The sequence below is a fragment of the Choristoneura fumiferana genome, chromosome 21, assembly GCF_025370935.1.
Source record: "Choristoneura fumiferana chromosome 21, NRCan_CFum_1, whole genome shotgun sequence".
Lineage (NCBI taxonomy): Eukaryota > Metazoa > Arthropoda > Insecta > Lepidoptera > Tortricidae > Choristoneura > Choristoneura fumiferana.
In genome coordinates this window covers 1242468-1255438 of record NC_133492.1, presented here as the reverse complement: position 1 = coordinate 1255438, position 12971 = coordinate 1242468, and the positions used below count along the sequence as shown (strand labels likewise).

At 35.8% G+C, this 12971-nt stretch overlaps 1 protein-coding gene and 1 long non-coding RNA gene across 2 annotated transcripts; one reads left to right on the top strand and one right to left on the bottom strand.

Annotated features, from left to right (window-relative positions):
* Positions 1–444: 444 nt before the first annotated feature.
* LOC141439752 (uncharacterized) lies at positions 445–2551 on the top strand. Its single transcript, XM_074104122.1, has 3 exons — positions 445–850; positions 944–1137; positions 1326–2551. Exons 1-3 carry the CDS (start codon positions 714–716, stop codon positions 2297–2299), a joined length of 1305 nt encoding a protein of 434 aa, XP_073960223.1. The 5' UTR covers positions 445–713; the 3' UTR covers positions 2300–2551.
* Positions 2552–2653: 102 nt separating this feature from the next.
* On the bottom strand, positions 2654–4560 carry LOC141439753 (uncharacterized). Its single transcript, XR_012452633.1, has 2 exons — positions 4112–4560; positions 2654–3959 (listed from the first exon to the last, which is right to left on the bottom strand). It is a non-coding gene; the product is annotated as an uncharacterized lncRNA (long non-coding RNA).
* Between the last annotated feature and the right edge of the window lie 8411 nt (positions 4561–12971).

The window sequence follows — 12971 nt, the reverse complement described above, 5'->3', positions numbered from 1 at the left end:
GAGTCAGCCCTGATCTTCCTGCGAAACCATTTTTATTGATCACAGTAGTGGAGAGTAAGACAGCCGGTGAAATAACTGGCACTTGAGGTATCCCATCTTAGGCCTCTAGGTTGGCAACGCTTCTGCAATACCCCTGGTATTGCAGATGTTTATGGGCGAGGGTGATCTCCTACCATCAGGAGACCCACTTTCTCGTTTGTCATCAAGTTAAATAAAAAAAAAAGTTTAAAAAACAGCCACCCTGTCGTGCAGCACGGCCTTACAACCACGTTTAGTTTCTTGTCGGATTCTTCTCAACAGAGGTTTTTCCAAACCGGTGGTAATTTTTTTTGACATTCATATCATAAGTGCTTGTTATAGCCTAAATTAGCCATGCTAACTTTTTTAATATGTATGGAAATCTCAAAACCATTTCGAGAAACAAGCTTTCGGTACAGTTTCTATGTATCAGATTTTAAAAAAAAACATACATTATTAAGATATTCGTTGAAATGTTTTGATCTTCAAATGACCTTTCTCTACGTCATCAAATGAACAATGGATAATGATTCCTATGCCTTATTCAAAAAAAAAACACCGACGTCTGTCTAGTCTAAGTCAAACACAATCGTGACGTTGACGTATCGTTTCGTTTTGTAGTAATTGTAGTTTGTTTGTTATTTAAACACAAAGAGTAAATAAAACCAGCATATTATCCTCTAACGGAACAGAAAATGGCCAAAAGGACGGCTAATTTCGAAAAAGCCGATTCCCGGAATTTGCCACTAGTGGACAATGTTATGATACTGGAGTTCATGACGAATTCTAGCAACCACAACATCGCTGAAATAAGAGGAGCTAAAGCTCTTATGTAAGTAAATTTCTGGCTTAAAAATAACAACTTTATTATTTTGATACCAAATTAAATAGTACTACAGTTGAATTTATTTTCTCCCCTTTTTAGGTCATCCCGGGATAGTTACTTGTCCTCAGCTGTGGGATATGTGGAAGTGCAGAGAAGCTTGGGAATCTGTATTGTCAAAGCCAGAATTGTACCAGAGCATAGAACACAAAAGTCATATACTGTAATGGCCAAAATAAGGGAAACTGATGCCGAAATCTTAGAGTCAAACTGTTCTGATTGTGCAGCTTCTGCAGGTAAGATCTATTAAATCTTTCCTTGCGTAACTTTGATTGATTTAAAAAAAAGTCTTTTTGTAACTATAGTTTTTTTATAATGTTTTTTTATAATGTACTTTTAACTTACAAATATAAAAAATTAGGCAGGATGTTACCAATTTAACCTCAAATCAATCAGTTATTTATACCAACCTCTTCTTTTTAAGGTGGCTGCAAGCATTCTTTACTGCTTTTATTTTGGCTTGAAAAGCAGAGTTGTGAGCCTTCCTGCACATCTACACAATGCTTCTGGATTAAGCCTACTTTGGGATCTGAACGAACTAAACATGTTTTGGCAGAAGATGTATACAAAAATGTTAAAAAAATTAAGATGGCTCCAAGAGATCCTACAATTTTACAAACTTTTTATGAACAATGTGTGCAAAGAGAAGCAAAAGGTTCACTAATATGTAATTTACAACAACAATTAAAAAAAAAAACTTTTAATCTCTTTGACATGTCGGTAGATTTTTTTGAAAAGGAAAGTAATCATGATTTTGAATATTTTAAAGACACATTAGATCACCAAATAGGTAAAGATGATATAGAAAAAATAAACCAAGAAACAGCAAATCAGGTTAATAGTAAATATTGGCATTATATTCGGCAGGGACGGCTCACTGCTTCAAAATTGTATGAAGCTGCTCACTGCAAGACTGATGGCACATTAGTCCGACAAATATTAGGTGGATATAAAGTACCCGAAACAAAGGCTATTAAAAGAGGTAAAGTCTTGGAAAAGCCAGTTATTGAAGAAATAGAGAAAAAACTTCACATTAAAGTGGAATCATCAGGTTTTATTCTAATAAATAGTTTGATGGGTGCTTCACCAGATGGAGTAACTAAAGATTATGTAATTGAAATCAAATGCCCAATCACAGCCAAAACATTTCAATCATATGTTACAAACAATGAGATAAGTGCTAAATATAAAGCACAAATAAATCTGCAAATGAAAGCAACCAGCCTTAAAAAAGGTATATTTTGTGTTGCGGATCCCTTATTTGAGACAACTAAGAAAGTTCATATTTATCCAGTAGACTTTGATGAACCATACATCAATGACCTAATAAGCAAAGCAGAATCTTTTTGGAAAACTTTTATATATCCAAAAATAATGTTAAGTGCCAAATGTAACTAACATCACAATACAAGTAACTTAGCCGTATTCTTGAAATTTATATTTATACCTATGACTGCGCGGAGCGTTAGGGTTGGCAGCTACAATAGTTACATATATGTGAATATTTATTTTTTAGCTTAATATCATATACATGTTAATGTAACAGTTGATGTATACAAATTAGTGTATGTGTAGTATACATACTTATGAGTTCTTCAATGTGCAGTTTTAAATGGTATATTTATGTCCTTGGCAGTACTACACAAAATGTTAACAACTGAAGAATGTTTTAAACTAAATATGTTTTTAATTTTTGTCCTACTTTTTGTATCACAGAAACATATTTTATTATTATTAAAATAAAACAATTCATGTCTTTACAAATTCAGTTTATTTTTATTAAATCACCCTGCAAATTTATAAGCCCACAAGCAATCATTATGATTTGATCCAAGAAGCCTACATGTTTGTGATTGACAACAGAGTGGGGCTTTAAGATTTTAAATTCTCTAATTCGCCTGATGACACGCTCAACATGGATTCGCAAACTTGCAATCGTTTTGCTCTTAAGGACTTCTTCTCTGGAAGGTTTCTGATTTGCGTAAACGCTTGGTGGACGCAATAGTTTTATATTCTTATTTACTAATGCAGACTCAATTTCTTTGAAGCCTCTATCGGCTAATATCACTGCGTTAACAGGAAGACATTCGATCAGGCAACTCTTTTCCACAAGGGCTTTATCAGAAATCCGCCCACCATAACCTTTGGATATAAAACTGATAAAGCCACTTGGAGTACAACCAATTAAATATTTTAAAGTGTTACAGCTTTTATACTGAGACCAGGTTTGAGATTGCCTCAAAGGATTTGTGGGTTTTTCTATCTGAATTTCAAAGCAGTCTATTATCATTTGCACATTGGAATAGTCAATTTTGAAAACCAGAGGTAAATTTCTTTTTATTTGTAAGGCTGATGGCAAGAATATAAAGTTTTGGAAATAATTTGCCAACACTTCTACACCTTGTTGGAAAAGATTTGTCATCTTCGGTCGAGTTATTTCAAATACATCACACATTCTATCCAATGTGTCATTCTGTTTGATTTTGAATAATGTAATTATCAAAGACATAATACTTGTTTTTATTGCACTTTTTTCTACTATAGTGTTTATTAACCAAACATATTTTTGAGGAAAACCTAAATAAGTTTTTGGGTTTTTATAGATTAGTGCTAAAAATAGATTTTTCAAATTAGATTTAGTTGAAACAATCTCTTCACTTTCTGTTTCTGAAGGAAAGTTATTTATTGAAGGACTAGATGCCTCTTGTACATTGACAACTTCTTCCTCCCACAGTGAGGTACTGCTTCTTGGACTTTGGCATAATATCTTCTTCTTAAAGTGTGTATTTGTTCCCTTATCAAAACACACAATCTTTTCACACTGCACTGCAGCATTCACTTTGATTGGTAATGTTGATCCTGAAGTACTAGGTATTATATTTTGGTTTAACTTTTGTTTCTTTGGTGTTTCTTGTGTGTCCTCGCATCGTAGTAAATCACACAAAACAGATCGCTTCTGACCCACAGTTAATGGAACGCGTCGAAGCTGAGCATTTCGTGCCATTACTGGTTGCTCATTCATCAGCTTACATTTGTAATAATTTTGGATATCTTCTCGCTGCAAAATAAAACAATATTATAATAATTAATAAATACGATCTAATTTATACGAGTACTCAATGGTCAAGACTTTGTTATTATATATAAGCGACTATATTATATACAAACAATTGTGTAAAAGTAATGTGTTTGTTTTAAATAAGTACATACATATAAATGATCTTCACAACAAAACTGCAAATAGTTTTTGATGTATTTTTGTTCCACTTTACGACACCATTCCTCTTGCAGTCGTTCTGGGATTGGTACGAATAACAAATCCGGGTTATCCCGGCTGTTATTCGGACATAAAGGGACGAAACACTTGTAGCCTTCCATTTTAAACAAGTTCCGTAAGCGATTTCAAGTTTTTTTGAGGTTAGCAGTCCGCGGTGACGTTAATACCTTGACGTTGACGAAACTGTTTTTTTTTTGTGCAGTCAAAGACTACACTATCCATTGAGGATTTGATGACGTCACGCCAGCAATAAATTGATATATATTTTTATAGTAGATAGGATTAATTAAAAAAAAAAATACCGAAATTAGTTTCTTAAAATAGTCTATATTTATCAAATACATTATAATAACCATCCAAAAAAAAAATGAAGCATGACCAATTGAATAAAGATATTTTGACTTTTGACTTTGACTACCATGGTTGTAATGAATAAGAATGAGTGACATAAAAATAACAGTGCCTGCCAAGAACCAGTAGATGTTCCAGCGCTCCGACTTCGAAGGGGGTGGTATTCCATCGTTTTAGGGTAGCGACGAAGACGACTTTCAAAAATCCGTAATTAATTATTTTATGATATTTTTGTGTCTTTTTTTATCATTTTTTTCTAGAGATTGAATTTTACAGCGCATTGGTGTTTTAACTATGCTATATTTTTATTGACAAAAATAAATAAATAAATAAACCGACAACATTGTAGTCGCTCGCACCAGAATACGGCCTTTCACCGGCAGGCGACAAGTGGAATCCATTTGGGTACTCGGCGATATGGTCCTTCCAGCGATCGAATGTGTGAAGTGTTGAACAGATGCGCTTGCACAAACGATAGCATTGCTTAGGCTCTCCAACGGACAGGTTTAATACCAATCACTTTGCTATTCTGCGCGGATATACCACGCGTCATATAAATCTGCCTAAAAGTTCATTACTTAATACTCAGTTTTGACGCATTTTTGAGATACACTTTTTATGTAAGACAGCCGGTGAAATTACTGGCACTTGAGGTATCCCATCTTAGGCGTCTAGGTTGGCAACGTGGTATTGCAGATGTTTATAGGCGGTGGTGATCTCTTACCATCAGGAGATCCACTTGCTCGTTTTCCATCCAGTCGAATTAAAAAAAAAACTAGTCGGGGTAATGAACTTTTAGGCAAAGTTAGGCGGCGGAAGGTATACCAGCAAGATGGCTGACTGCGCTATCGTATGTTTTCAGACATAAAAATAATCGTAGACGATGCTAACGTATTTCAATCTATAGCTCACATGTTATGTATTTTGTCTTCTTCAACAATAAAAAAATCTGAAAATATATGTTTGGAAATAATTCACTTGTGATTTTTTTCCTTGTGAAATAATAGAACATTATAGATACGTTGAAGAATATAATTTATTTTATTTTAATATTTTATTTAATACAATTCAAATATTTCAGCTTACAACATTTAAAACAAATAACAAAAAGGTCAGTCAAATAAACCGCCCAGCGTCATACCAGAGGCTGTATTGCCTAACGTTTCTGACGGTCGCGATCGCAATCAAATGACAGATTTCGCATTCAAAAACTGTCATTTGATTGGGATCGCGAGCGCCGCGAGCACCAGAAACGTTAGGCGATACAGCCTCAGGTGCAAAGGTGCCCAATACACTCGCCTCGTTGTCCTGTTGAAGGGCGATGGACAATCTGGACAACCTGGAATATAATAATGTTATAAATGAAACGGATACAAAATTCAGATCTATTGTCAAGAAGACATTAATATCTAAGGCGCATTATAAAGTTAATGATTATATCATGGACAGGGATATTTGGAAATAATTCCGATCCGCATTAGCGATCCCTTCAAATAGCGAACCTACTGTGTTAAAAATAAAGTTGTGTTAAACACTTGTGATGTATATAATATAATATCATTTAATAATACTGTAAATCTGTTTAAAAAAATATACTTCGTTGAGTTTCTTGCCGGATTCTTCTCAACAGAGGTTTACCGAACCGGTGGTAGATTTTTTTTGACATTCATAAGAGCTTGTTATAGCCTAAATTGAATAAAGATACTTTGACTTAGACTTTGACTTTGATATAATATAAATATATGGGGAACATTGGGAACATTGGAAATATGAAAAATACTAAAGCTTGTTCTCGAGTCTTGGGTGTTTGATTTGTATTTACGTATGCACCTTTCTATATATTTGAGTATGTTTGCTTACTTTGGGACTAAGTCAATTGGTGTCCCGTGATATTTTATTATTATGGTCATTATATCTAGACACGCGGTTAGCAAGTCAAGCTAAGTTCAAGCTAACAGAACTGGCGAGCAGCACCGTGTGTAATTTTACCCGAACCATTTGGAGCCAATTTTGACCCCCTCATAAATCAAAAACTATTCACATAAACATGTCAAATTTGGCTCATTTGTTGAGACTTGTAAACGTTCCGAAAACGATAGTAATATATAAAAAAATCATGTTAAAAAGACTCTTGCGGCTTAATTTTAAAATAAACGTTATAATTTTTGTTTTTTTTTTCTTGAAAGTTCAGTACGAGTATCAGACGGTAAATTTCAATATCGTACGGCTCTTGAGAACCTTATGTATTCATTATCACTATACCCACCATCGATGTAGTGCACAAGTTTGCGCGCTGCGGTAAGTAGCTGGCAGGGTGTTTATCAGAGTTGAGGCGGTAAGTAGCGGGCACAAGTTTGCCAAACTGTTCCATGTACAGTTGCACTGAATTTGTAGTTATTTAAGGTAAAAGTAATTAACTATAAATATAAAAACAAGATAGAGTGAGTAGGCCTCGCGCACCGAAGGTTCCGGACAACTTTTTAGGTGTGTCAAAATTTACAGGTACAATTTAGAAGTCGTAAAAATTATGGAATATGAAAGAAAGCAATTCAAGTTCATAAAAACATTTTGAACTACTTTTTTATAACCTATATAGATTAAGGAATATTTTTGCATTCTATGCGACGGCTGAATGTGTGATTGTTATAATTTTGTATTAAGATCCATTGTTAACCACATTTAATGCAAATAAAACTAACTTACTTACTTACTTACTTACTTACTTTTAACTAGTGTTCCGATAGCCCGCACGAAGCGGTTTGCTTTATCTTTCATAATGCGAACTGCTAAGGAATGGAATTCGCTCCCGTCGTCTGTATTTCCGGATAAATACAATCCAGTGATCTAGGGATCTAGGGGATATCTATCTTGTAGAGACAAGGTTAGAGTGAATAGGCTGTTACTCAACCGGTGAGATACATCTTTGGCCTCATCTGCATTAACATCAGATGAGATATGTCTAAGGATCTCCTACTCACCGTTCGAAACACAGTAGCAAAACTACTATTCCAAGTCAAAATATCTTTATTCAATTTAGGCTATAACAAGCACTTATGAATGTGAAAAAAATCCACCACCGGTTCGGAAAAACCTCCGTTGAGAAGAATCCGGCAAGAAACTCAACGAGGTATATATATTTTTGAACAGATTTACAATATTATTAAATGATATGTATACATCACAAGTATTTAACACAACTTTATTTTTAACACAGTAGGTTCGCTATTTGAAGGGATCGCTAATGCGGATTTGCAGATTTGCTATTTTGATGGTAGCCTAGCAGTTTCACTAGCCTAGCCTAGGAATTTCGTGATCTGGCGGATATTACGATCAGCCGCCGACATATAGACCGTGATAGTGACCTTAAAAAATATATATATATATATTTATCATCATCACCTATCTGACTGTACGCCGCCAGAACAGCGCATATTTCCCGCAACTATGCTATCGTGTAATACGAACGATGGATGCACATGCACGCTTTGTGTACGGTAGGCAGACTCTGTAGAATCCAACATAATTCTAGCACAGCCCCTAGAAGTTAGAATTCGCATGTATTCTGAGAATGTGATAATTGCTAGGACTAGGACACTCGTGATTAAATTACGGCTGTTATATTGCAACACGTTTAACTAACTAACTAACTAATTTGCCTCAGGGACCCATAGAGGGTCTTGGCCTCCGAAACGAGAGCAACACGTTTGTTAACGTTTAATCTAAATTTTTAACCCCTGACGCAAAAAGAGGGGTGTTATAAGTTTGACCGCTATGTGTGTATGTGTGTCTGTCTGTCTAGCTACGGGCTCTTAAACGGGTAGACCGATTTGAATGCGGTTTTTAGGGTTCCGTAGCCAAAATGGTAAAAAGTTTCACCATGTCTGTCTGTCTGTCTGTCCGTCCGCGGCTTTGCTCAGAGACTATCAATGCTAGAAAGCTGTAATTTTGCACGGATATATATGTAAACTATTCCGACAAAATGGTACTAAATTATTTTTTTTTAAATATTTTTTATGGTAAGTACCTACCTCCCATAGACGTAAAGTGAGGGTAATTTAAGACGATTTTTCGATTCATTGATTTTTTTGCAAATATTCAACTTTAAAGTGCAAATTTTCATTAAAATGGAGCGTCGTTTCGTATTTTATACGGAATCTTCCAAGTTTGGTATATTTAATACCTTAGACTGCTATTTAAGAGTAAAACTACTAATAATTCTCAAGCAAACTTAGCCGCTATAGTTTTCCTTGAAAGTTTGATATAGCTACTTACTGCCATCCTAAAATTTTTTAATTTTTTTTTTCCCACAGCTTTAGATTTTAGAAGGGGGGGACTCTCAAGTCCCTCCCCTCCCCTCCCCTCCCTAATGGTTTTAAAATACCTATCCAACGATACCTCACACTACAAGGTTTACTTTTACTCTGGTTTACTCTAAAAAAAAATTTTTTTTAATTTTTATTGTACCATCTTGTCTACACAGTTTACATATATATTCGTGCAAAACTATAGCTTTCTAGCATTGATAGTCCCTGAGCAAAGCCGCGGACGGACAGACAGACAGACATGGCGAAGCTATAAGGGTCGGCTACGGAACCCTAAAAAGAACAAGTACTTTCTTCAAAGGCCGGCAACACACCAATGATGCTCCTCGAGTTTTTGGCACTCCTGGGCGGTGGTCATAAAATCTCATTACTCGTAGATGACCCGCATGGTTATTTATCCTCTCATCCATCCATACTATTATACTAATATTATAAAAATGTGAAAGTGTGTGTGTTTGTCCGTCTCTCACGTCGAAACTGAGTAACGGATCGACGTGATTTTTGGCATAGAGATAGTTTATGGGCCAGAGAGTGACATAGGCTACTTTTTATCCCGGAAAAATGCACAGTTTCCGAGGGAGGAGCGCGCTATAACCGAATTCCACGCGGACGAAGCCGCGGGCAAAAGCTAGTAATATATATTTAAATCTATATAAATAAAAATAAATATTTTTTGTTGTGTTCGTTATTTTCAGGAGCAGGTTTTTATGGGGGAAAATTTAGAAATATTGCATCAGGGGCGAAGCCACGGGCAACAGCTAGTAAAAAGTATATTTTTTAAGGCAACTGTTTTTTTTTCATTCAACTGGATGGCAAACGAGCAAGTGGGTCTCCTGATGGTAAGAGATCACCACCGCCCATGAACACTTGAGGTATCCCATCTTAGGCCTCTAGGTTGGCAACGCATCTGTAATCCCCCTGGTGTTGCAGGTGTCTATGGGCGGTGGTGATCTCTTACCATCAGGAGACCCACTTGCTCGTTTGCCATCCAGACGAATAAAAAAAAACATCTGCAACACCAGGGGTATTGCAGACGCGTTGCCAACCTAGAGGCCTAAGATCCAGTAATTTCTCACGTGCTAGTAATTTCACCGGCTGTCTTACTCTCCACGCTGAAACACAACATGATTTTGTAATTCACTAGCTGTTTCCCACGACTTCCGCATAGAACCGTGTATCTATCTTTGCGAGAACTATACAAACAGTTCTCTGGGATAAAAACTATTTATGTTCACGGGGAGTTCACGATACTCAAACATCATTATATATAACTAACATCATTATATATAGTTATATATTATATTATTATAGTTAATAATATTGTAAATCTGTTTTAAAAAAAATATATATACCTCGTTGAGTTTCTTGCCGGATTCTTCTCAGCAGAGGTTTTCCGAACCGGTGGTAGATTTTTTTTGACATTCATAAGTGCTTGTTGTAGCCTAAATTGAATAAAGATATTTTGACTTTGACTTTGACTTTGATCATCATCATCATCCCAGCGTTTATACGTCCCACCGCTGGGCACAATGAGAGGGATTGGACCGCAGTTCCCACGCGGGCCCAGTGTGGATTGGAAACTTCACACACACCATTGAATTGCTTCACAGGTTTGTGCAGGTTTCCTCACGATGTTTTCCTTCACCGTGAAGCTCGTGGTAAATTTCAAATGTTATTTCGCACATGAATTTCGAGCGGGTTTGAACCCATGATCCTCCGCTTGAGAGGCTCAAACGTACGGACCGAACTTTACCAGCGAATTTTATGGTTCAGCGGTTTAGACATGAAAAAGTAACAAACAATTGGACTTACAAACTTTCGCAAAGAATTGCGAAACTAAAGTGGCAGTGGGTGGGGCACATTGCTCGCAGGACTGATGGCCGATGGGGTCAGAAGGTTCTCGAATGGCGTCCGCGGACCGGGAGACGAGCTGTCGGTAGGCCTCCAACAAGATGGAGCGACGACCTGGTTAAGATCGCGGGATCGCGGTGAATGCCAAAAGCACAAGACCGGTCTGAGTGGAGAGCCTTGGGGGAGGCCTATGTCCAGCAGTGGACGTCTTTCGGCTGACATGATGATGATGATGACAAACTTTCGCACACAAATATTAGTTTTTTTTTAAATTTTTATTTGGGGAAAGTTTGTTTTACAATCCTTCTGCAGCTTCATCAATAACAACCCCCAAAAACAAATGAGCCGGCTTTACCGCCATCGCAATAAGCGTGAACCCCTTTTATTTAACACGTGCAACAATCAAAGCGCGACACGTTTATTCGAAAGCCATAAAGCATGCGAAAAACATCGCATTTGCTACAATTTATGCCTTGCCCGATTTACTGCGATGAGTTATGGGCGAGTGAGTTACGAGGGGGTTATTACGTGTTGCCGGGATATTCGATATTGTTGGGTGCACAGGCGATAGATGCTTTAAAGGGGTCTATATTAGTTCGCATAAAATTAATGTTCCGAATTTAAATTGGCATAGCGTTATTTCACATAATTATTAATCAGTGTAGCATAAATTCACATAAATTAAAACGCATAATATTAATGCGCATAATGTGGATTGGCATAATTTAAAAAAACATAACATTACTTTGCATAAGAATTAATCGGTGTACTGCCATTTCGGCACAATATTTTTCGCCAAATTTCACTTCCCAAAAAACTTATCGCAGTAGTTTCATTTCCCAAACGAATCTTTAGCATATTTACTTTTCGCATTTTGTTCATTTGGTCAAATTATCATTTGAAATAATTTTATTGTGTCAAATTTTATTACGACAAACGTTTATTAAGCAAACGTTTTCTTTTGTCTAATATTGTATTGCAAAAAAATGTTTGTTTAAAATGACATTTCGCACAAACCAACCACAGAAACTAACTGCTATCAGAAAAGTAGGTTAGGTTAGGTTAAAACTGCACAATTATTTATGTCAAATCTATTATGCGAATTCATATTCGGACAATTAATGTTATGTGAAACAATAGGCACCCGCTTTAAAGGGCTAGTTTTCTGGAAAAAACAAATAGATTAGAAGAAAATAATAATATTGTGCACGTTTTTTTTTATGTCAATTCAACGAAAAATGTTAAAGTTGTAGTCAGAAAAATTTAATATTTTCTTACTAGATGACGCTAGGTGTCGCTAAAAGTTCCTTTATTACTTGGAGATAACCATAGTCAAATAACTGGTTATGTGTGAAGATTTTTTTAAATAATTTATTGGAAGCGCTACTTTACGGAGGTCCATATCAATGATCTGAAAGATCAAGATTAGGTCAAGATTTTGTTTCTTGTAGACTACGAGTAGTTATCTCTAAAAAGTTTATTATTCTTTTGGATAACTGTTTTATACAGGTTATCTGCGAGGAAAATATATTCCTCAGAGATAACTAGTTATCTCCTATGAAAAAAAAATGACATATCCAATTACTGTTATTTGGCCACTGGTTATTTCCAAGGAACAAGAGTAATTACAAGTTGACATATTTTTAACTTTTTGTATTTCGTACTTTAGATGTACCTAGACCGCTTGAAATAGTTATTTCAATCATAAATTGGCCTTTAGCTATTTCGTTATTAGGTTTTTCGATATTTAAGCTTTTGTTATTATAATGCGTACTCTTTCTTTCCATTGCTATCCAACTCTATCACACGTAACAAGCGACTTGTATTACAAGATCGCACGCACCGATACGTCGCAGTGTTGTGCCGTGTGTCGAATGTATGTTCACGGCCTTACGGACTTATGGACCATTCATACATACATGCTTTATTTACGCATAAACTGCGATGGCGCGGATATAGCCTTTTACTGCTATGCAGGTATTTTAGGCGGTTTTGTTTGGGAATAAAAATGTCTAGCTTGCTTGCTTTGTTAGGAAGAGAAACTTGGCAACTCACCTGACTAAGACAGTACAAAGTGTTTTTTCTCATTGCTTTGTTATTTACATTATTAATATCTCTTTTAAGGATTAGCTCGCCTTTTTACTCCTTTCGATTTATTGTTTTTTGTATTAATTTTGTGCTTTATGTACAATCTGTGGTATAATGAAGTATTTTCATACATACATATATACAATATTCGAATGATCAGTAGAATGCGTTAATTACGAAT